The 23,229-nt window shown below is 58.9% G+C and overlaps 9 protein-coding genes across 9 annotated transcripts; 4 read left to right on the plus strand and 5 right to left on the minus strand.

Moving 5' to 3' along the window:
* Positions 1–2,061: 2,061 nt before the first annotated feature.
* HRG_09592 (g-protein alpha subunit domain-containing protein) lies at positions 2,062–3,309 on the plus strand (the record flags this gene model as incomplete). The annotated part of the gene is made up of 4 exons (XM_044868063.1): positions 2,062–2,179; positions 2,266–2,608; positions 2,659–3,215; positions 3,266–3,309. The coding sequence occupies 4 exons, from the start codon at positions 2,062–2,064 to the stop codon at positions 3,307–3,309; spliced, it is 1,062 nt and encodes a 353-aa protein (XP_044716644.1).
* Positions 3,310–4,980: 1,671 nt separating this feature from the next.
* HRG_09593 (uncharacterized protein) lies at positions 4,981–7,220 on the minus strand (the record flags this gene model as incomplete). Its single annotated transcript, XM_044868064.1, has 2 exons — positions 4,981–5,720; positions 5,924–7,220. The coding sequence occupies 2 exons, from the start codon at positions 7,218–7,220 to the stop codon at positions 4,981–4,983; spliced, it is 2,037 nt and encodes a 678-aa protein (XP_044716645.1).
* A 612-nt stretch (positions 7,221–7,832) lies between these two features.
* HRG_09594 (uncharacterized protein) lies at positions 7,833–9,068 on the minus strand (the record flags this gene model as incomplete). Its single annotated transcript, XM_044868065.1, has 1 exon — positions 7,833–9,068. The coding sequence occupies one exon, from the start codon at positions 9,066–9,068 to the stop codon at positions 7,833–7,835; it is 1,236 nt and encodes a 411-aa protein (XP_044716646.1).
* A 373-nt stretch (positions 9,069–9,441) lies between these two features.
* Positions 9,442–9,990, plus strand: HRG_09595 (uncharacterized protein; the record flags this gene model as incomplete). Its single annotated transcript, XM_044868066.1, has 2 exons — positions 9,442–9,671; positions 9,723–9,990. 2 exons carry the CDS (start codon positions 9,442–9,444, stop codon positions 9,988–9,990), a joined length of 498 nt encoding a protein of 165 aa, XP_044716647.1.
* Positions 9,991–10,763: 773 nt separating this feature from the next.
* HRG_09596 (uncharacterized protein) lies at positions 10,764–11,099 on the minus strand (the record flags this gene model as incomplete). Its single annotated transcript, XM_044868067.1, has 1 exon — positions 10,764–11,099. One exon carries the CDS (start codon positions 11,097–11,099, stop codon positions 10,764–10,766), a length of 336 nt encoding a protein of 111 aa, XP_044716648.1.
* Positions 11,100–11,461: 362 nt separating this feature from the next.
* HRG_09597 (membrane fusion protein use1 domain-containing protein) lies at positions 11,462–12,606 on the plus strand (the record flags this gene model as incomplete). The annotated part of the gene is made up of 3 exons (XM_044868068.1): positions 11,462–11,638; positions 11,696–11,848; positions 11,902–12,606. The coding sequence occupies 3 exons, from the start codon at positions 11,462–11,464 to the stop codon at positions 12,604–12,606; spliced, it is 1,035 nt and encodes a 344-aa protein (XP_044716649.1).
* Positions 12,607–12,843: 237 nt separating this feature from the next.
* On the minus strand, positions 12,844–14,164 carry HRG_09598 (anthranilate synthase component II; the record flags this gene model as incomplete). Its single annotated transcript, XM_044868069.1, has 5 exons — positions 12,844–13,146; positions 13,214–13,444; positions 13,504–13,619; positions 13,689–13,886; positions 13,981–14,164. 5 exons carry the CDS (start codon positions 14,162–14,164, stop codon positions 12,844–12,846), a joined length of 1,032 nt encoding a protein of 343 aa, XP_044716650.1.
* Positions 14,165–14,686: 522 nt separating this feature from the next.
* Positions 14,687–17,032, minus strand: HRG_09599 (indole-3-glycerol phosphate synthase domain-containing protein; the record flags this gene model as incomplete). The annotated part of the gene is made up of 2 exons (XM_044868070.1): positions 14,687–16,652; positions 16,710–17,032. The coding sequence occupies 2 exons, from the start codon at positions 17,030–17,032 to the stop codon at positions 14,687–14,689; spliced, it is 2,289 nt and encodes a 762-aa protein (XP_044716651.1).
* A 414-nt stretch (positions 17,033–17,446) lies between these two features.
* Positions 17,447–23,084, plus strand: HRG_09600 (nucleoporin subcomplex protein; the record flags this gene model as incomplete). The annotated part of the gene is made up of 4 exons (XM_044868071.1): positions 17,447–17,517; positions 17,572–18,493; positions 18,546–21,683; positions 21,735–23,084. 4 exons carry the CDS (start codon positions 17,447–17,449, stop codon positions 23,082–23,084), a joined length of 5,481 nt encoding a protein of 1,826 aa, XP_044716652.1.
* Positions 23,085–23,229: the final 145 nt, after the last annotated feature.

The raw sequence follows: 23,229 nt of genomic DNA on the forward strand, positions 1-23,229 counted from the left end.
AATGTCACAGGGCGCCATGTGCTTCGCCAGAACAAGCTCCGGACAGGGCCGGACGTGGAGCACTGATCACGTCGCCGGGCCAAATCTGCTGGGCCAAATCTGCTGGGCCAGCAGCGGCCCGAGACACGACCGCCAAACAGGTCCCCCTTGCGATTGTCTCCGAGACCCTGCCAGAGCTTCGAGCGCACGCACGCTCCGTTGCCCCTTTTAGGATGCCCCCCCAAGCAAACGACGTCGGCGCCAGTGCAGGAGCAAAACCCGCGCGGCTATTGTGCCTTGATGTAGGATTCCGTTGATGTACTGTAGGATCCCTAGGGCCGTGACGAGATCCGGACGTGCACCAAGCATGCATCTGTATCCGTACGGTGCCCAGGCTCCAGGGCTGTAGATGCACGTCAAGGCGAGGATTGAGGACAGACCACCAAGCTGACGATCAGCAGCCATCGTCATTTGGCAGCTTGGGGCCAAGAAAAGAAAGCAGCAAGCTCGACGAGAGATGAGGTGGGTCTTTGACAGCCAGGGTGGGGGGGGAGGTTCGGGTACCCCGTCAGCAGCCGCTACAGGGCGCATCTGCTCGGGGCCGTACTGGCACGCACATGTTGTGCGGGCGGCTACCTCTGTCGGCCCCGAGACCAGGTCCCCCGTGCAATTGGCAGCCCGCAACGGAACCCTGCCCTAATCCGCTGAGGGATTCTGGCGGCGGATAGAAGGATCGAGCGAGCGAGTGAGCATCATCAGCAGCAGACCAGAAACCACTTTTCCCGGCCAACACGGGGTCCAAGGTGAGGGAGGCTACACGACGGTTCCCGACCAACGAGATTTCCTCCACCTGCCTAGGCGCCCTAGTGCATAAGAGCGCCGGGCTTCTGGCAGGCTGCAGATGTTCGGCCGCCGCTCACTGGCTGGGGACCGCTGATTCCGCTGATTGGCCGTCGTGCCAGGCACAGCAGGCTCTCGCTGAGGAAATGTCCCGTCACAGTGCGACCGACTGCAGTGGTTCCGGTAGCGGTCTAAAAGAACCAAAAGCCAGCGGGGGGCCTTCGGCCAGCGCCCAGTAGCGCACCGGGTGCCCGGGCTTGCATGTACCTACCGCCAGCACTGCACGCCAGCTGCGATGCCTGGTCTTCAGTAGTACCGTAGTGGTCGGAAAGTATTGTGCCGGGAGCCTCCAGTCCGAGCCGCCGCTAGAAATAATCCCCATGCGCAGGGGAGTTCCCTGCCTTTGCCAGTATTACTTATTACTCGCGCACTGCCGTGGGTACCTGTCGGGCAACACCTCTCGCTCGTCGGACAGCTGCACCTCCCCAGGCAGGTACCATCCATCTCCGGCGACCCGTCCCCCTCCCCCGTCTGCCCCGTCGTCGCGGTACACCTCGATGCGGGCTACCTCTCCGCACCCAGCGCCCACCATCCCACCTCAGGCAAGGCCGGTACCTCCATCTCCCGAATGGCGACTAGGCCGTAATCGTACCGGAACCTGGCACTCACTTTTCCCAAGCCCTCTCTCCCTCTCTTTTCCCTCCTCCGCACCCCCCGTCTCCTTGTCGCCCGAGGACGGTTCCACGCCAACGCCGCCTTTCGCCATCGCCTGGCATTTCATCTCACTCGATTCGACTCTCCCTCCGCCTCTCCGCCTCTCCGCCTCTCCATCTGGTATCGGTCCTCGATTGGCGGCAAGTAGAGCTTTAACGGGTAAGTCGATGCCTCCCCTTGCCCAGAAAGCAGCGCGCAGCCTCGCATGCTCCTTGCACGACAAACTGTCATCTCCCAACCGCCCTCCTGCCCTTGGCCCCCAAAGTCCCGTCACGCCACGAAGCCCCGACTTCTCCTTTTTGTTTTATTTTATTTTCTGCATCTGTCTCTCCTCCCCTCTCTTTGCGCAGTCCCCTCAAACCGTCGTGGCCGCGACGGGCCTCGCCTTCGTCTACCCCTGTTGCTAACCAGGCAACGCTCGCAGCACTTCGACAGCGACCCGAGTCTCCATCTGCGCACGCCAGCCGTGTTTCTCGGGCAGACATTGATTACCTCGGTATCTGACTCGGCCATCGCCCGTCCGCCAAAATGGGTTGTGGAATGAGTACGGAGGAGAAGGAGGGCAAGGCCCGCAACGAGGAGATCGAGAACCAGCTGAAGCGGGACAAGATGATGCAGCGCAACGAGATCAAGATGCTCCTTCTTGGTATGTCATGGCCCAGCGCCCTTCACGATTGGCAATAACGAGAGCTGCACTCGACCTCAATCACTTGCTAACCCGATGCCATGCAGGTGCCGGTGAATCCGGCAAGTCCACCATCCTCAAGCAGATGAAGCTCATCCACGAGGGCGGCTACTCGCGCGACGAGCGGGAATCGTTCAAAGAAATTATCTTCAGCAACACGGTGCAGTCGATGCGCGTCATCCTCGAGGCCATGGAGTCGCTCGAACTGCCGCTCGAGGACCAGCGCATGGAGTACCACGTGCAGACCATCTTCATGCAGCCCGCCCAGATCGAAGGCGACGTCCTCCCTCCCGAAGTCGGCGGCGCCATCGAGGCCTTGTGGAAGGACCGTGGCGTCCAAGAGTGCTTCAAGCGATCCCGCGAGTACCAGCTCAACGACTCTGCACGATAGTAAGCGCTCTTGTCGCACAGAACCCGTGTCACCCTGCTGACCTTGGCAGCTACTTTGACAACATCAGCCGCATTGCCGCCCCCGACTACATGCCCAACGACCAGGACGTTCTGCGCTCGCGTGTCAAGACGACGGGCATCACGGAGACGACATTCATCATCGGCGATCTCACGTACCGAATGTTCGACGTCGGTGGACAGCGGTCGGAGCGTAAGAAGTGGATTCACTGCTTCGAAAACGTCACCACCATCCTTTTTCTCGTCGCCATCTCCGAGTACGACCAGTTGCTGTTCGAGGATGAGACGGTCAATCGTATGCAAGAGGCGCTGACGCTGTTTGATTCCATCTGTAACTCGAGGTGGTTCATCAAGACGTCCATCATCCTGTTCCTTAACAAGATCGACCGGTTCAAGGAGAAGCTGCCCGTCAGCCCGATGAAGAACTACTTTCCCGACTACGAAGGCGGTGACGACTATGCCGCCGCCTGCGACTATATCCTCAACCGATTCGTCAGCCTCAACCAGCATGAGACGAAGCAAATCTACACTCACTTCACGTGCGCCACCGATACCACCCAGATACGCTTCGTGATGGCGGCAGTGAATGGTCAGTGGTCTTGGAGCTCGTCAAGAGATCTTTTGCTAACTTGGTCGCAGACATCATCATCCAAGAAAACCTCAGATTGTGCGGTCTGATTTGAACGTGTTCCCTTTTCAGTCTTTTTTTGTTTCCTGTTAACCACGAATACCCTCCATCTCGGTAACGACCACCCGGAAGAGCCACAGACACATGGCTCATGAATTTTTCATTGTACACCTATCAGCGCCACGGGGAAAACCGGGAGCGGGAGGGTCTCTTTTGGTGCGCCCTGGTCCCACGAGCTCGGCATCGGTACGCCGAAACGCGGCTCTTGGTTCCAAGAGCACGGTATGTTGGCTATCGCGTCACGGCCGGGGACAGGTGAGGCACGCTGTACTACAAGATGATTTCACGGAAGAGGGAAGAAGGGCCCACTGCACGGCGGCAGCGGGCCAGAAGAGCGAGCAGGATGCCAGGCGGCCAGGGTAGGAAGTGCCGCGTCTGCAAGGCCACAGGATGGCAACGGTCATCTACCTTGTTTAATTACGAAAGACTCCCTTATTTCCCCTGTTGCCCTCGTTTGTCGTTCTGCAGCGTGCTCTACTTTGAGTTGACCTTCTGGTACATAGTTGCTGATTGAGGGATGGCGACGGGGCAGCGAAGGATGAGAGAAGCTGGGCTTGTGCTGCGTCGTCGGGTTGTTGCTAGATGAAGCCACGCCAAGAGACCATTCTGCCCATGTTGATATTCGTTCCCGTGAAGTCCCAATGGGTTGAGGGGATGTCTGGAGCTGCGCAAAAACGTCAACCTGGAATCGAATATCGAGTTCTCTAGCATCAGAGTGCACACGACTACGTCGGCACATTGGAACACGGCTTGCATGGTCAACTGTCGTTCTGTAGTGTTTTGGTCTAGACGGGGGCAGTAGCATTGAGCTCTATCTCACAAGACTGTGCCGTCGCACCAGATGAAAGCCAGCGTTGCATGTCCCCCTTTCGTCGCCAATATCCGCCGCTGCCAAGTCGACTTGCAGACTCTTGCACGAAGCTCTGTTGTCGATTCGGACGCGATAAAGAGAAAGGGACGGAAGAGAAGAACAGTGAAATCAAAAACAATGAGTGAGCCATGTCCATGTCCATTTCCCCCAGAATCCAAGTTTCCTTCCATGCCGCGTCTTGTGCGTTTGGATAGCCCGAGACCAGCTGGGATATGCAAAGACGGGCAAGCAGAGAGGATGAGTTTGGCGCGGGTGGTGGTGGTTGCGGAATCGCTGGCTGTCTGTACTGTGTGGTTGCTGGGCCAATGCCAACAAGCTCTGGAGTGTAAAAACAAAACAAGGGCGCGATCCCTGGGCAAAGAAAAGGAGCCAGCCTTTTGTTCCCGGAGCGCAAGGCGTTTCGCCATGTATGAAAAGGGGAAATGGTCATTTCAGAGGTGATGTCTTCACAGTCTGTAGTAGTGCCAGAGTTAGCCGGTCCTGCCGTCGCTGTTTGTTGGCCTGCTGAGAAGATCTTGGCTGGGGCCTGACCGTTGGTCGTGCCACGCTCTGGGAGCGTGTGGAATCGGGGGAGCTGTCGGCTGGCAGCTGCGAGCTCGAACAGCTGGGAGTCGCGAAAGCAGAAACAAGCTGAAGAACGAGGTGGTGAAAAAACAAAGGACCATGAATCAATGCGCGTAAAGTCGTTGACGAAAGGAGGCTGCAGGGCCGGCAAAAGCTGTCGACGCCAGCAAGAGCGCTCATCCCAGATGAATCGAAGTCGTGGCGCGACAATCGACGATGGACGTGCCACGCCTAGGCATCCTCATGGACACGGTCATGAGAGTGGTGAGAGGGAGGCGAGGGCGAGCGATGAGGAGGAGGCTCGTACTGGCCCACCGAGGCGTTGTCGTCGTCATCGTGCTGCTGCTGGGCGGCAACATCGGAAGAAACGCTCCCGTCGCCCTCGGCGATGCCCTCGGGGCTGCGGGCGTACTCGTCGTACTCTGTAATGCGCATGCCGAGCTCCTCGGCAGCGGCCTCGATCCTTGCAATGAGTCGCAGTCGGCGAGAGACAATCCGAGTGCTGTCCATGCCGCGGGCGACGGCGCGTCTGGCCGCATCGGCCAAGCGCCACTGGGCAATGTCGTTGGCGCTGAGGTGGCTGAGGTTGACGCCGTTGGCAAAGTGTGCCGGGCCCTGGGAGCGACGATGGCGGTAATGGGATGAGGGGGTGGGAGAGGCCGTTGCGGCGACGGCGGGATGATACTGGAGAGGCTGCTGCTGGTATGGGCTCACCAGCTGCTGCTGTTGATGCTGGAGAGGCTGCTGCTGGTATGGGTTCACCAGCTGTTGCTGCTGATGCGGAAGATGCTGCTGGTATGGGTGCACATGCTGCTGCTGCTGCTGAGCAGGCTGCTGGTAGGGATTCGCCAGCTGCTGAAGCTGCTGCTGGGGCAGCTGCTGCTGGACGGGCGCAGGGTGCTGGGGGGTGGCAGGGAGAGGTTGCTGCTGCTGCTGGTGCATGTGCTGCTGCGGCTGAGGATTATTGTTCTCTGGGATTGGAAGAGTCAGTCCCATAGCTGCGTCTTGTGCGTTGACGACGATGATGAGGGTGAAGAGTGTGTTGTGTGTGGTGTGTTGGAGGTGGAGTGTTGTGTGTAGGGCAGTTGTTGTTGTTGTTGTTGTTGTTGTTGTGAAGAAAGAGGCAAAGGAAAAGGGGAAAAGAGAAGAGAGGAGAAGAGAGGGGGGAACTTACCATGAAACGTACACCTCGAACCGCTCGCGTTGAACCAGCAATTCGAACAGCTGCCACACATCTGGCCGTCATAGACGACGCACTGGGTCCAGGGCCCGTGGCCCTTGTGGCAGTTCTTGCAGGGCTGGGCCGCCACTTGGCCAGTGACGTGGGCCAGGAGGGCCTCGACGTTGCTGCGGCGCTCAATGTTGAGCCTCTGTGCGGCGCGGCGCTGGACGGGCTCGCGCTGGGCCGGCTCGCCGGCCAGGCGCCTGCACAGCACGCTGTCGATGCGGACGCCGTTGCCGTAGGCGGCCTGGACGACCTGCTCGCCGGTCAGGGTGCTGTTGTCGGGCTGCTGCGGTTGCTGGGCAGCGACGGGGGCCGGCTGCTGGGGAGCGGGCTGCTGGACAGGCTGGGCCGGGAGGAGAGGCTGTTGGGGAGAGAGCTGAAGCTGCTGCTGAGGAGCGGGCTGTTGAGGAGCGGGCTGCTGGGCAGGCTGGGCCGAGAGGAGAAGCTGCTGAGGAGAGAGATGAAGTTGCTGCTGCTGAGGAGCCGGCTGCTGGTCAGGCTGGGCCGAGAGGAGAAGCTGCTGAGGAGCGACATGGAACTGCTGCTGAACAGGTTGGGCCGGGAGGTGAAGTTGCTGCTGAGGAGGAGCCGGCCGCTGCATGGGCTGGGCAGGAAGATGAAGCGCCGGCTGCTGCTGAACCGGCTGCTGGGACTGATGCTGAAGCTGCTGAGTCGGAGCCTGCTCCGGAATCTGCTGCTGCTGCTGATGCTGAATCGGAGCCTGCCCCTGAAACCGCTGTTGCTGGCCCGCCACGGCCCCATGCGAAGTCGGAGAAGACGAAAATGCAGACGCATACGGGGAAGCAGGCTGAGTATGCGACGAAGTAGACGCCGCCGCCGCCGCCGCCGCCCCATCCAGATCGACCAAGTCTCCAAAAACAGCGTCAAAGTCGTCAACACCGCCACCGAGAGCCAGTTGGAGGGCCCCTTCGACCGAGTCATCAGCTCCTCCGTCGCCATCGCCGCCAATGTTGTAGCTGCCACTGCCGCTGGGAGCATTTACGGGAGCGAAGAAATCGGGCATCCAGGGCTCCTGAGCATAGAAGTGATGAGGATCCTGCTGCTGCGGCTGCTGCGCATGGTCGTCTGCATCCGCGCTCGCGGGAGCAGGAGAGGCTGGAGAGTCGTGCGCCAGCTTGGCCCTCTTGGCCTCGGACTGCTCGCCCGAGGGAGGCGAGCCGGGTGAAGCAGCCCTCTTGGGCCTGTTTCCCCCGGGCTCCTTGCCGCCGCCACGTCCCGTCATCATCTTCCCGAGATGGCAGCGAGGCTGGCTGATATATGGCGTGTAAGTCGAGGCAGGGCAGTGATTCACCTTGACGATGATGATGCTCGGCGATGAGGGCAGCTGGATACACCTGCTTCGCAGTGTCTGGCAAGTGCGTGAAGTGACTGAACTGTAAGGAAGTGCGTGTGTGTTTGAATATCGTGAGATGAGACGGACGACGAGCTGGCGGTTTACATGGCATTTTATCTCTCCCAAACTCGGGCTCTTGTTCTCGACGGCGGCCGACTGCTGTGCCATCATGATTGGCCAATGCCGAGGTGAATATCAAGGCACAATAGACGTGGTGAGCAGAATGGGCATTTGACCATATCTGAGACGCTCACTCGCACACAATGCGAGGCGGCGTGCGCACAATAGGCCGGCTTTCGAACGGCGGCAAAGAGCTATAGCGCCGATATGGTCAGCGCCTTTCAAGAGCTTCTCCTATTGACTTACTTACCGCAAGAGCCATTGATTATTGCTACATGCTTCTTTTGATGTGTTCATCGCGGCGTTGCATTCATCGCTATTGAAAAAAGAAAGGAAGCAGTGGCCATCAGTGTCATCGTCAAGTGTTTCCCAGGCTCCGAGCATTCAGGCATTACGCTCTGGCACGTTATCCCACACGTCGCCGCCTCTCCCCTCGGTGATTTCCTTCCACTGCCGCGCAAACTCGCGCAGCCCGCCCTCGCCCGACATGCCCGCGTCCACCACCTCCTTGGGCAGCTTGTGCGCCGAGAACTGCGCCGAGCTAAAGTTGTAGGCCGCCGGGTCGTCTCGTTCCACCAGCCGCAGCTCCGGCATTCCGTCCTGACTGTCGGCATCCTCCGCCCCCGTGTCCCCTCCCTCCTCCTCGTCTCCGCTGCCATCCAATCCAGCCTCCGACGACCCGTATAGCGGGGACGCCACCTCCATGCCCAACAGCTCCTTCCACGAAAACAGTAGCGTGTCGGTCCGCGGCGCCCACGGGTTAATGTCCATTAGCCGCACCCTGCCGAGCCCGCCATCCGCCAGCGGGTCCTCGGGTATGTAGACGTCAAAAGCAAAGCTGGCGTCGGGGAACGTGAGCCTCAGCTTTGCCCTGAAAAAGGACCAGATCTTGCTCCAGATGTGCGGCCGCAGCCCGTCGAGGAAGGCGTAGTAGTTGAGGTCCCGCTGTGTAATGGCAATGAGCGACCGGTGCTTGACGAAGCAGCGGAACTCGAGGGCCACGTGCGGCATGAAAAAGGGCCGCAGCACGAGGACCGGCGCCGGGGGCCGCGACGGAGGGGCCGCCGTGCAGCCGTCAAAGGCGTGGGCGAGGTCGTGCGAGGCAAACGACGACGACTTCAGCAGGAGGTAGACGTCGTTGGGCGACGTGCACTTGAGCGTGTTTTGGTGCGGCGATATCCACTTGGCATCCTGAGGCGACGACCAGTTCAGCTTCGGAGCCACGGCGCCCCCGAGCTCGGCAATAGTGTCCTTGATCAGCTGGTGCGTATCGGGGAACCTCTTGTTGGGGGGTAGTCGAGGCGCCTCGTCCTCGTCTGATGACGAGTCTTGCTCTTCGTGACGTGCTTGTAGAGGACCACTGATGGTAGACGGGTGCCATTCCTCCTCCTCCTGTGACAACGTGCCGCCGCCGTCCTCGTCCGCCAAGACGATGCCGTCCTCCTGGAGATAGGACACGACGCTGGGGGGCAGCGGGATGATGCGCGACTTGAGGCATGAGCTCCGGTACTTGGGGAACCACGCGTCGTACGAGCAGTTTTGGATGTGGTCTTTGGTGACGGGCGGGAACACGAGCTCCCGTTCGTCCTGGGCGTCGTCGACAGACGGGAGGTGAGGCATGGTGGCACTTTTGAAGAAGTGGTATATCGCCGCCACCTGAAAGTAGATGAATTGTGAGGCAACTGCAAGAAGAAGTCAAGTCAAGGGAAACCACAAAGCAATGGGTCTTATATTTCTTGTAATGCTGCTTTCGAATGAGCTTGACTCACTCTTGGTCGTCGACTTGGGGTTGAAGCCGGGAATTTGCGTCAGATCAACGCTTATCAATTCTGCCGCTTCCTATCGCAAATATGCATCTCACCGCCTGCTCGAAAGGGGACTCCAACCAGCGTCATCCCCCGTCTCAACTCTCAAGGCCGTCATCGCAGAGACTACACTTTTGTCTAGTAAACACCTCGATTTCAAATACCCACGACTGCTCTTCATCCCCGCAATGTCAGACAACGTCGGCCTCTCCACCCCCCGGGGCAGCGGAACCTCAGGGTACGTACAGCGCAACCTAGCGCAAATGAGGCCTCGCGACTACGGCGCCCCATACCCCAAGGACCTCGACAGCCTGCGGCACAGGCAGCGGCAGCCGGACAAGGATATCCTCGAGCACGACCGCAAGCGCCAGATTGAGGTCAAGGTGTTTGAGCTACGGGACCAGCTCGAGGGGGAAGAGTAGGCGCCATTCACCCTTTGCGCATCCTCCTTTGCTGACTTTTGCCACAGGGTCGACGAGGACGAGATTGAGCGCCGCTGCGACGAGCTTCGCCAGAAACTGAGCGCAGAGTCCAAGTCGGGGGACAAGGGTGGCGCGTCCCGCAGGACATTCAAAGAGCACCAGGTTCACGAGATGGCAGACGCCAAGATTCAAGAGAGCGAGCGGCTGAGAAAGGCTCTCAAGATCAGCTCCAACTACGAAGAAGGCAGTCACTGGAAAAAGCAGGAGGAGAGACTGCGCGGCGCCTTGGACAATGAAAGGGAAGCCAAGGACTAGGCCCGCGACACGCTGGGCATTGCATTGCAGCCATGCACGGGCGACTCTCTACCGCCAATGGATGACGGCGTTGATCCAGCCGCTCGCCCTCTTCTCACTGCCTGACGGGGCCATCAGACGGCAATGGGCGCCGGCCCGTCTCGAACCAGGCTGCGCCGAGTGGTGCCTGGAAAAGGCAACCCGCCGATATAAGGACTGGGCGGGCCCAGCTTTTGTCCTTGTCGGGATACTCGAGTGAGGACCACACGTGAGACTACAAAGGGTTAGAGAGAAGCGGTGGTCAGTACGCTGAGGTAGGGAACACGGGCAACATGAAGACGCCATGAGTCTTTCTGGTCAAGTCATACAGAGCTTTAAGGCTCCAGGGGGCGATCAAGATGTGAGCCAGAAGCGAAGGCCTTGGCCACCTGGGTGATGTCTTTGGGCAGCTGAGCAGCAGCAAAGGACAAATCAAGACATGATTTTCAGCGTTTGCCCGTAGCTGTGCGGTATCGAGTTCGGCTCGCGCAAGTTGCTTGATGCGTTTTGAAAACATTCTCGCCAGTGTCACGTCCTGGCAAACGCGATTTCACGCCATGGGCCTACCCTAAACGCAGGCTCATGTACCGGCACTAGTGGTGCAGAGATGACTGATGTATTCCGTATGCTCCCGTACTGTGTCCTAGTCCCCTCTCTGCCCGTGGGTCACGCGTCTTGCGTGTCACTCATTCCTCCCGCCATTAAAACCCCCATCGCCGCAACCCAATGAAAGGGAGGATGCTGAAGGAGCAGCCTCAAGCGCCTTGCACAGCATCGCCGTAAGCTCCAGAGTCGATGAGCGCCAGAACCTTCTTCGCGGCGTTGAGAACCTTTCTCGCATCTCTGAGAAGCTTCCTGCTTTGCTTCATGCGGGCTTTGAACCCCTCCAGCTTCCTGATCCGATTCATCGAGGCTTCGCTGTTGTTGTCCATCGCGATGCTTTCGACAAGAAGCTGGTTCAGGATTTGCCCCATGATTCGATCGATTGCAAACAGCATTCGCAGCTTCGTGTATTGCCGCAGCAGAATTTCCTGCCACTCTGCCCTTTTGGCAGCATACGTGCGTGCTCCCTGACGCTCATCTGCCAGCATGGTCTTGTCCCTTTCTTTTTTTGGCAACTTGCTTCTGCTCGACCTGTTTGGTGGGACTGAGGCTGGTCTCGATGCCGCGAGGCGCTGGTACTGCTGTGTGAGTGGGTTGTGGGTGGGTTGTGTGCAGAGAGAGAAAAGGTACTCCGTACGTGTCACACTGTATCATCAACTGCCCGCCTAGGTACCTACCTTAGGTATATAGGTAGGCACCTAGGTACTTAGCAAGTAGATACCGATCACGTGCTTCACCTAAGGCCCCGCTTTGCCCTGGGAGTTATCGATAAAGCTCCAAGAAACGACAACATGTCACCAGCACTTCGCAATCGGCACGACACCATCACCACCTACGAGCACCTCACGGCATGGCGCGCGTGGCGCACACCCATACCGCGGATCGGACCACCGAAAAGTCCCACGACGCATTGTTTGTCCAACTGTCACAGCTTGTCTCTCGGCTGCAGCAAAATGTCCTCCATCCCACGCCCGAACGGGAGCGCAGACTGCGGACCAGCGAGTACGAGAGGGCCAGAGTTGAAGCGGTATGCCTGTGCGATCGCATCCCGCGGTAGCGTATATTCTGACTGGGCGTATTGTAGAACCTGGAATATGCCTTATCGCTACTCGGGCGCCTAGAACAAGATGCGGCGCGTATCACGGTGCCGGCGCGGAAGCTCGAGAGACAAGACGCCCTGCACGCCACGAGGGAGACGCTGGAGACGCTACTGGATCGCATGGAAGACCTGAGGCAGGTGGGTGCCCCAGAAGCTCTGACTGGGACCTCACCAGCTTACTTGCCCCCTAGCTTGCCTTGGACGAGGACCAAGACTCCGACGAGGAGGATTTGTTGGGAGACATCGTGCCAACTCCGAGCGAAAGCGCTCCGTCTACATCGGCCGAATCGCGACAAGAGGACACGGCACGGGACGCGATACCAGCCTCCCCCACTCCGCAGCTCGCCACCATCCTAGACCCCCCGGCCACTCCGGCGCATCTCCTCGAAAACATCTCACCCACCACGCCCGTATTTCCCGCGCAGGATCCCACGCAAACCACCCAGTCTCTCCGCGGCCGTTCCTCCATCCAGTCGCAGCCCTCCGTCTCCGCAGACGTCTCCCACAGCACCGCCCGCGCCGCCCTATTCGCCAACCGCCGCGAGCCCGCCGCGCCACAGACGTCGACCGCCACCGCCGAGGCCATCCTCGACCAGCAGCGCGCCGAGCAGGACTCCCTCTCGGGCTCCATCCTCCAGATGGCGAGCGCCCTCAAGGCAAGCTCGCAGCGCTTCTCGTCGTCGCTCGAGGTCGACAAGGACGTCGTCAGCCGCGCAGGCGAGGGCATAGACAAGACGGAGCGTGGCATGGATGCGGCACGAGGCCGCATGGGCGCGCTGCGGAAGATGACAGAGGGCAAGGGCTGGTGGGGGAGGTTGATGCTCTACGCGTGGGTGTATGGCTTGATGGTGGCGCTGCTGCTGATTGTGTTTGTGCTGCCCAAGCTTCGCTTTTAGGCCAAAACTTGGGGCACGACAAGCCCTTTACGCACGTCCATTCACGACAACTACCGGTAGTGCTTGGATCCCCGACTTGTGTCATTCGTCATTTGTTCGGACCATCCGAGTCGCCCTCTTCAATCCGTCCTCGGGCCCCGTTCCCTCCATTACTCAACTTGGAAGCCGCGTTGACGCCCCAGAAGCATTGCGCAAGACGAGTTAGGCCACCCCCTGATCCGCGCGTCTCGGATCGAATCACTTTTCAGAGATTCCGCCTTCAGCCGAGCTTTCGACACCCTCCACCGCGAGTGTGCGCTCTGGAGAGCCTTGTTCGCAAGCAGCCACAGCCTGGTTTTCGCCATCATCAGCCCCGAGCTCAGAAGCCGAGCTTTTGGCGCCGTTTTCGGCACTCTCGGCCTTGGCGTCCATCTTGGCGTCTTCCGGATCGGTGACAGCGCTTTCAACGGGCGGCCACGGGAGCCCCCTAATCTCGGCGTTCACCTGACGGCAGTGGTCGAGGCAGAACCGAAGCCGTCGCCCAACGGGCTTCCCTCCTGTCTGTCTGCTGCGTTAGCCATGCTTGGCTTGGAGCTGGATGGGCTGTTTGGCGACTCATGAGACTTACCGGCGGAGTGTAATGAAAGAAGGAGCTCGACATCGTCTTCTCTCTCAGTACACGGTCCTGCCACTCGATGCCCGTTTTGACGCGGAAAAATCCCATAAACAAGTCCATTTCACGACGCCACTTGCCCGAGCAGCGGCTGGGCCGGTGAAAGCTGGGCTGACTGTCGCCCCTTCTTTTGAGGAACTTTGCCGTGAACCAGTATAGGTGTGGCTTGGCGTTGGACTCCCACAGCTGCACGCTGTCAGGACGAGTACACGCGACTGCGCCAGGACACGGGGAGAGCGTCTTACACTGAGGGTATAGCGCTGGCCGGGCTCGCCATTCTCGTTGCCGTTCTCGTTGCCGTCTCGCGTAATGTCGATTTGGTACGGGAAGTACTCCCTGTCCTGGTATATGTGGTAGAGGTCTGGTCTGCATGTCAGAGGAAGTCGACAGCCGCCTCAGAGGATGTGACAGGGCTCAGGACATAACCTACTAGTGTTGACAAACTTCTCGCCTTCCTTCTTGCCCCTCTCGATCCTGGCCTGCTCGCGCTTCGCTGCATTCTGCTTGGCCAGGCGGTGTCTCATCGAGTACTCCCTCTCGGGCTCCCTCTTCTCCCCCACGGTCGAAAGCTCGAACCAGTCGTAGTGGACAATGTAGCAGCGCTTGACCCGCTTCAGGGCTTCCTTGACTGGCGCTGGCGTGTAAGCTCATTTCCCACCGTCCAGCTGAGGCGTTGAGCAGCGTGTGCCGTCAACGACGATCAACGGCGCCACGGGGCTTACCTCGCGGAACCCGTTGGCGGAACTGCTCCGGCGTGCACAGCAGATGCGTCACGGCGTCGTCAAAGTCGTCGCTGAACTTGCCCCGCCGCAGGCTCGTCCAGTGCCGGAGGTTGTCGACGGTGAGCTGGCCGGGTAGCGGGCCGGCGGCTGCGATGACGCGGTCTCGGAAGATTTGGCGAGGCATGAGGCGAGGCGGAGAGGTTGCGTGGATGATGGGGCGGATAAAGCTCCTCAAAAGGGCGAGAACGCAGAAGCCTTGAGGAGTTGGTTCGAGGACTTGATGTCTAGATGTCGGGGACCAAGGTGTGGAGAGGTAGGATTGAAGAGTGTGAGTTGGGCTGAACAAGCCAGTTCAGATACAGGGGGGCTGCTTCAGAACGGGGAGAGGGCAGTTGAAGTTGCATCCCATGCCGAGCAGAGAAAACACGCACACGGGCCGTTGCTGTGCGAGAGCTAGACAAGCAAGACTACGGGCAGCCCAAAGTGTCCCTCTACCTCGTGTCCGTTCTCAAGGGACAAGTCTCCTTCAGGAGCCCTGACCATGCTCTCGAGGGGATACTGATTGATCTGGCTGCTCAAGAGGCGTGCTTAGTGGGCTTCTGTCCACATCGGAGCAGCGGGAAGCTTACGAACCCAACGCCCCAACGGACCAGCGAGGCATCTATTTGGGAAGTGGAAAATCATCTTCGATACGCTGCCAAGGCACTTATCTGATACCCTTCGCAGCCTCGACAAAAGCCGCAATCTTGCTCAAGCTCTGCTTCCCGTCCTCCTCGACCCCGCTGCTCACGTCGACTCCAAGGACCCGATCGCTCAGTCCGCCCAGGGCGTCGACCGCCGCGGCCACGTTGTCCGGGTTCAGGCCGCCGGCCAAAAAGACCCGGAGGTCCGCATCCTTCTCCAACGCGGCCCTGACGTTCGACACGTCGAGAAGCTTCCCCGACCCGGATCCCGAGTCGAGGAGCGGTATCGTGTGGTATCCGCGCAGCCCGAGCCCGACCTGGCCGGGCTTGAAGCACCGAATTACGGGCACCGGGATGGCCTTGGCCCACTCAATCGGCTCATCGCCATGGAGCTGGACGAGATCCAGGTCGTAGAGCCGCTGCATCTCCAAGACCTCTGCAAGCGGCTGGTTCTGGAAGATGCCCACCAGCCGGGTCCGCGAGCTCTGGAGCCGTGAAGCGGCGGCTTCAAAGTAGTCTGTGGCGCCGCTGCTGGACATGTGCCGCTCGCCTCTGGCGTCGAGCGCGCCAGGTTGCGAGTGCACTGCGTTGGATATTGCCAGCGCCGTCTCGTGCGTGATGCAGCGCTTGGCGCCAGGCACCAGGCAAATGCCCACAAAGTCGGCCTTTGACTTGACGGCTGCCTGGGCGGCCTCGACCGAGCGAGTCCCGCATATCTTGACATAGAGCGGCCGAGGCTGCGGCCTCTCAGTTGCCGGCTCTGAGCCCGAGCAGAGCTCACTGATAAAGACGCTCGCGTCTGGCGCCCGCATAATGGCCTCTCCCACGAGCACGGCATTGACCCCGTCATTCTTGTTCATCAGCACGTCGTCGTGGGTGTTGATGCCGCTGAGGGCGCAGATGAGCGTGCTCTCGGGGACCATGCGTCTCAATCGGCCCGTCGTGTCCAGGTCCACTTCAAAGTTCTCCAAGTTCCGGTTGTTGACACCAATAACCCTGGAGCCCAGCTTCACGGCCGTCGTCATTTCCTCGGCGTTTTGGACCTCCACCAGTGGCTCCATCCCCAGCGAGAGCGAGTACTTGTACAACCGTTCAAGCAGCTCGAGATCCAGCATCTTGACAATCAGCAGAACCGTGTCGGCGCCTGCTAGTCTTGCCTCCAGGATCTGGTACTCGTCAAAGATAAACTCCTTGCGCAGAACGACGGGCCTGTTGGGCATTCCGTCCAGGACCTGGCGCACGGCTCGCAAGTCTTCGAGGCTTCCCTTGAACCACTCTGGTTCTGTGAGAACCGAGATGACGCTGGCGCCCGCCAGGGCATACTTGCGCGCTTGCGTAGGTGCGTTGATGCCGAGCGCAAAGACGCCCTTGGAAGGAGAGGCACGCTTGATCTCGGCCATGAGAGCCACGTCAAAGGGTGTCTGGCGCAGGCGACTGACAAGCGGGACGAGTGGAGGGGCCGCGTTGAGATCGTAGGCAGCTTGCAAGTCGGCCATTCTCTGGGAGGGAATCTCTTTCTGAATCGCAACAGCAGCCCTGCGGCTGGCATAGATTCGCTGAAGGATGTTGTTGCCCTTGGGCTTCGCCGGCGCAGCGGCAGCGGCGTTGACTGACATCGCCTTTTGCAGCCGGGAGTTTACCTCCCAGGTACCACCCTGCATGTGCAAAAAGTTCTTGATCATCTTGCGGCCGTGGGCTGTTAGTATGCTCTCAGGGTGAAACTGCACTCCCTCCATGGCAAAATCCTTGTGACGAATGCCTTGGATGATGCCGGGCGAGCCGTCAGCGTTGGCTACCCAAGAAGTAATCTCGAGGCACTCGGGCAGGGTGACGTGGTTTCCAGCCAAAGAATGATATCTCGTCACAGGGAGGTTCTGCTCAAGGTCGGCAAAGACACCCTTGGAGTCATGGACCAAAGGGGACGTCTTGCCGTGCAGCCACTCCCCAGCCGAGTTGACATCTCCGCCGTAGACGTCAAAGATGCATTGCCTGGGGAGCGTGAGCCAACCAGACCAGTACGGGGAGAGACGCCATGAGAAGGCTTACAGGCCCATGCAAACACCGAAGATGGGGACCTTGCCGGCGAAATGGCGAATGGCATCTCGGCTGATGCCAGAGTCGGTTGCGGGATGCCCCGGGCCAGGGCTGATGATGAGCTGGGTAGGGTTCTTCTGGATGAGCTCCTCCAGGCCTATCTGATCGTTGCGGAACACATGGACGGTGGCGCCCTCGAGAACGAGATACTGGTAAATGTTCCAGGTAAAGGAGTCGTAGTTGTCGATGAGGATGAGGTTGGAGGCTGTCGGGATGGGGGCCGAGGGTTCGGGCTGATGGGGTGAGTGATCGATGATCCCGAGGGCCGACGGCATTTTCCAAGATTTTGCAACAATGTCCTGATGGCTTAGAGTGTGAATGGCGAGCTGAGAGGAGGCGCCGAGAAGGAAATGGGAGAGAAAACGCTCAATTCGCCGGGACGTGACTCAAGGCAATGAGAATCGGAACGACTTGGCGACACCAATAGATAACTCGGCATACGGTGTCGACACACGCTAAATCGTGCACAGTCTACAGTGCGCACACCGTGCATGGATCCCGCGCGTGGCCGGCCGGCTAAACATCGGCCCAGGAGAGCTCGACTCAAGAAAAAAAGTCCCTTGACTGAGCTCAAGTAGCTCGACGACCGACGCTGCTGCTCAAGCGCGTCAACGCAACAACTCGCCTGCGCCAAACCCTCGCCAAGGGATGCATCGCCTGCCGCCACCTCTTGACTGACGCTTGCGGCCATGGCGCCAGTGTCGGATAGCAGTTACTTCCCCTCGCTGGAGGAGTGCTTGTCCGGGGAGCGCGTGCTTCTGTGAGCTTCTTTCTCCCCTCCATTGTGAGATGCTTGCGACTGACTTCCCTCCAGCTCCTGGAGGCACATATCGACCGCGCTTTCGGACCAATCCGGCCAGCGACAGACGTGCCCAGCTGTTACAAGGTTCCTCGCCGACGACCATGTCCATTCATTGCTCAGAGACCCTTCGGCCGTGTTTGCGCCGCCCAACGAAGCTGCCAAAAAGGACTTTGACACCAAGACGGCTCCCGTCAACGTGACCTCGGCCTCGGCCTCAGACCACGACGTCAAGACCTTGAAGTCAGATGCGGAATGGCTCAGTCAAAACGCAAAGATCAACCTCGTCGCTGCGCTGCGCGTCGTCATCGTCGAGTTCCAGTCCCGCCCATTCAGGCACCTGATGGGACCGCTCTCCTCTCAAGACGCCGCAAATCTACAAGAAGCCGCTGGCCTTCAAAATGGCCAAGGAGCCTCCTTCTTATCCGACCTGGGCGCATCATCGGCCCTTGACTCGGACGAAATTGCGGCCGACTTTGAAAGGACCGACTCGAGAAGGCGACGACTTTTCGACACGCTTCTGGCTGAGCGGCGTTCCTTTATGATGACAATGGACTATTTGCACGCAATCAAGCTCTACGGTCGGCTACCGGTTTTCGCGTCAACCGACGAAAACTTGGCGCTCCTCTACAAACTCAACGGGCCGGCTCATGCCCAGGATGAAACAGCCTCGTTGCTCCCCGCCTACCTGAAAATCGTCTCTGGCCGCATGGCCAACATCGAGGCGGGGTTTAGGTCTTTGACAGACGAAAGTTTGCTTTTGATCGACGACATTGAGCTGGATTGGCTGAGAAGCCTCCTGACCGAGATCATTCACGCATTGTCGGTCGTGTTCCAGATCGCGGACAGTCTGGGAAGCGACTTTCCCCCCTCGGGCGCCATCAATCAGTGGTTCTCTTTGATGAATCTCTACAACTTTTTCGACTCGATCCAGCCCGTTCGCCGCCCCCTCCTCCCAGTCACGTACAGATGCACTGACCAATTGCCAGATCCACCCAACGATTACTGAGCTCATTCTCCCTCTCAAGACGCTTTCCTCGGCAGTTTCGATTAGCCTGCTCAAGCTTGCTCGATCTCTGACCTTTCTCGCCGAAAGGGAGGACGATCCGGCGCTCCCCGACGACTCATACGACTCGTATTTGCTCTTGTCAGATGTCTTGGAGCAAATCCACAAGTGCATTCTCGACGCGGCCAGCGCGGATTGCGAAAGTGCCAGCCCAGTCATTTTCGCCTGGACTCTGCTACTTCATCGCATGAACGTGTCCTACCAGAACCGGACGGAGAAGCGAGACAACCTGCTACAGCAAAACGCCAGGGAGAATTTTGAGCTGGGGGGCGTCATCCGCCCCACCGTGGCCAGGCGCAACTCGGCCGGGAGCATCTTTTCCATCGAGTCGTCCAAGTTCGATGGCTTCCTCGAAAGCGGAACAACTCCCAAGGATCTACAGCTGGTGGAGCAACTAGCCGCCGGCGTCACGGCCCACGGGCAAGTCTTTGATGTCATTGCCAACATGGCCACCTCGCTAGGGCCCTCGGCCGAAGGCAGCATGTCGCCGCTGCTCAGCTCACGCATCAGGGTTGCCTTTTTAGAGCTCCTGAAGGTCTCTTATCCCGTGGTTGGATACCAATCTGAGACGGTCAGCTCGCTTCTTTCGCTCCTGGCCCCTGGACGAGACTATTGGGATATATCGGCGGAAAACGCTCTCTCGACCTCCCACGACGTCCTCGCGTGCATGATACACGACGACCATGCCATGGAGTTCTACTTTCAGCAGTCTCTCGATCGCTTCCCGTACGAGTTTCTGCCCTTCATCACGCTGTGCAAGCGACTTTGCACTGCCACCATGGCCACGGACGACGACAGGTCTGACTTGATCGTCAGGCTCCTGAGAAAAACGCCTTCCCTGGCATTTACTCTTCCAAACGCGTTTTCGGGGTACGAGCTCGTCCAAGAAGACGAGAATACCAACTCCTTCTGCCTGGTGGAAGAAATTCCCCTGATATCATTGTCCTCATCGTGGAGCAGGAGGTGTATCGAAGACGATGCCTACCGGCTACCAGCTGGGACCTATGGACGTTTCATTACAGACACGGGCCGGGTTGTCTTGGTGGAATATCCACACTCCACCCTATCGTTGCTTGGACGGCAGCTCGAGATCAATCTCACTAAAGAGGGCTATCGCTCCGAGTTGGGAATGCTGCAGCCGAGCGAAGTTGCCCAAGTCATTTCCTTATTCTCCACGCTCTTCCGCATGGAGTATTTGAGGATAGCAAAGACGAGCAACGACAGCATAGCGGCTCACCGCGAGAGCGACCTTTTGCAGGAGGCCAGCAAACACATCAGCGGCGGCAAAGACCTCGTCTCCATCGTCTGCGAGACCATGGACTACTTCATGCAAGACGAGCCGACAAGGGCTGAAGATGCTGCCGTCCACATCCTCACCGCCTGCGTCACGTTTCTGGATGCCATGCTTCCCATACAGCCAAGTCGGGTCTGGTCGTATTTGGCCCGGAGCGAACTGCTCAGCTCGGATTCCAGGGCGGGAAAACTGGCCAAAATCACCGGGACCCTTGATTTAGTCTCGGAGAGATTCGACCTCCTCATGTCGTCGCTTTCCTTCTTCTCAAGGCTTATAGACACCGCCATGTGTTCTGCGGTTCAGCGCCGGGCAAGCAACAAACTCGCCTACAGACAGAAACCTGAGTCGAACCCGTGGCTGGGGACCGCCGACAAAGTGCTGACCAGAGTCAGCTTGTCTGTCGCACAGGCCTCTGTCGACGTCCTCGAGAGCACTTCGACCTGGCGCTTCGATTCGGAGACGAGCCGCTTGCAGCTGATCAGCAACGTCGTTCCCGTCCTCGACAAGCTCGTTTTGTACAGCTACAGCACGGGCGAATCGCCGAGCTCCGAGAATCTCACGTCCAGCCTCAGACCTGCAGCCTCCTACGTGGTCGACTGCTTCATGGCCCCATCGACCGGCACGTTACGATTTGGACCCATGCTCACGTCTTTCGGCGCTGCGTTAATGTTGCCCGACGCCACCCTGTATCGGAAGCGCACCATGATTGTTCGAAATCAGCTCAACTCGGTCGTCAAATTCTGCACGACGCTGCTCCGGACGGCAGACTATCTCGCCCGATCTTCCGCCATGCTTGAGACGTACCTCTTCAAGAGCTCAACCCTACTGGCCCGGCTTTCGGCGTTGTCGGACCCTGTCCGCTCCCCAGTCATCCGTCTCCTCGAGTCGCTTGTGGTCAACGCGGCCAAATCTACCGCTGAGCCGCCGTCGCTGCTCGGCTACCTGGGGCCTCAGATATCCAAGTCTTTCTTGCAATCGCTCTCCAATCTGGGAAAGCCTTTTGCGCTGACACATGACGCGAAAATCACTTGGACATTCTTCTCGTCAATCCTGAGAAACCGGCAACAGTGGATGTCCAACTGTCTCTTAACGGGGCAGACGCCACGAGAGGCCATGAAGGAGGGCAGCAAGAAGGGCGAGCTGTCGGCCGACTCTGTCTTTGCCTGTGCCCTGGCGAAGCTGAAGGGGCTAAAGGACCTTGACAACGTCGAGGCCCTAGCTATCCTGGACTTTGTCGCGTCTGCGCAGAACTACTGGCCCTGGACGATTTTCACACTGTTGAAAGATACGTCATACATTGACGGCTTACGGGCGTACGTACGCGACTTGAAGCCGTCTCACCTGACTGTTAAGTCGGACGCTATCGGCACCAGCGTCGACGCCAGGGTCGCAGCGTACGTTGCCGAGACTCTGGCGATGCAGCTGTATCACTCGCGCCACCAGGGCACGGCTGGCCCGCTCGCCAAGAGTCTCGTGGCAGATCTCGACTACTATCTCCGCGATGGCGTCGAGATTGCGGGCTACAACAAGTCGCTGCACAACAACTTTGCAAAGAACTTTGCCAACAAATATTTCGGATGCTCCATCGAGCTCTTCAAACGGACGCCCCTGGAGCACCGGGAGCTCGGCAGTAACTATTACTATAACCTTGACCGTGCCAATGACATGTTGGGGTTTGATCCAGGATGGCTCGGGCGGAGAGACGATGGCTTCAAGAACGAGATGGAGCTTGCCAATGCGAACCTGTCTTTGGTCGATGCTCAGATAGTGAGACTTCCGGGAGCGACCAAAGTCGACGCCGTCGCTAACAGTTTGCAGGCCCTCTTTCATGCGTGGGAGGTTTTACTGGTCGAGCTCAGTACCTGCCTGCCGTCGGACCAGACAGTTACCAGACAGATGTTGCAGGTGGTGCACCAGTGTCTAAACGCCAACCAAGGGGCGCCGGGCCCGGAAAGCATCTTTCTGAAGCTGGTTGACGCGCGGGCGAACCTGGCTCTCATCTTGGTCCAGCGCCTTGTCAAGTCGTCGATTGACGTCAAGGATATCAACCATCTTCTGACCACTCTCGTCGCCACGATCCACGACGCCGAGGAACCATTTACAAAGCAGTCCGTCACGTACAACCGTACGTTGCTGAAGGCATTGTTCGTCACGCTTCGCGCCTACCAACTCGTCGACAGCAAAGCGGCCCCCGACTCGTACGCCGACCAGGAAGGGCCGGCGGTGAATGTTGCGCAAACAATACTCAATGTGCTGGATCACGTCGTCGGCCGAGGCTTCCGGACCCTCGTCAGCCTCATCCACGACAGGGACACAGATGTTTTACCCGAGGATCTTGCTCTGTTGACTGCCATCATGCAGGCGTGCCTGAGTCTCCCCACCATTGACCAGTCGCAGACGCAAGTACTGAACATTATGGCTTCACACGACGTCATGAATGCCGCGACTTCACTCTTTTCGTGGGCCGACCAACTGTCAATACAAGGAGACCCCGTGTACGGCGAACTCAGTATCCTGTTCTTGCTGGAGCTTTCAAGCCTTCCCCTGTTGGCGGAACAACTGGCCTGCGACGGCATCCTCAGCAACCTGCTGTCGGCCAATCTGGCCAAGTACATGCTCAAGGCCAACATTTCGCCGTATGCGGATGCCCCGGTCGCGCAACGATGCTACTCCATCTGGGCCAAGGGCCTTTTGCCGCTCATGCTCAACCTGTTGGCTTCTCTCGGCGCGACGCTCGCACCAGAGATGGCGTACGTGCTGAATCAGTTTTCCCACCTGCTGGAGACGAGTGTGGATCGATTCGAGCCCCCAGGAGCAAGCCGAACAAGGTCCAATTCTACGCCGCACTACCTGACCTTGCTGGCGACGTCCGAGATTCACTCATTGGCGTTGCTCACGCGCATCCTCGCAGCTTTACGCGCCAGCAACAGCCGCGACATCCCCGCCGTCGAGTGGGATTCAAATGGGCTGCTGGAAAATGTCGACTTTTGGCTTTCCAGCAAGAGGCTACTCAAGGAACGGCTGCTACCGTTGGGCTCGCGTGAAATGGAATGGAGAAACACAAAAGTGGCGGCCGATGCGGGAGGACCTGATAACTTGCTGGAGCAGAAGGCTGTCTCTCAACTCGAGACAGTGCGAGACGTGTTGAGCGACGAGCTCGAAGGCTGACGGCTGTGAGCATTTCCTGGTCGTAGGATTTCGCCAGTCAGGGCGTGGGCTGAGAGAAGCTCTTGGGTGCATTAGATGGTTGAATTGGGATCAGGCGTTGGAAAGCGGAATGTACCGCCCTGCACCTCATTTACGCCCAAGTGCC

Source organism: Hirsutella rhossiliensis, assembly GCF_020360975.1.
Source record: "Hirsutella rhossiliensis strain HR02 chromosome Unknown scaffold00013, whole genome shotgun sequence".
Classification (NCBI taxonomy): Eukaryota; Fungi; Ascomycota; class Sordariomycetes; order Hypocreales; family Ophiocordycipitaceae; genus Hirsutella; species Hirsutella rhossiliensis.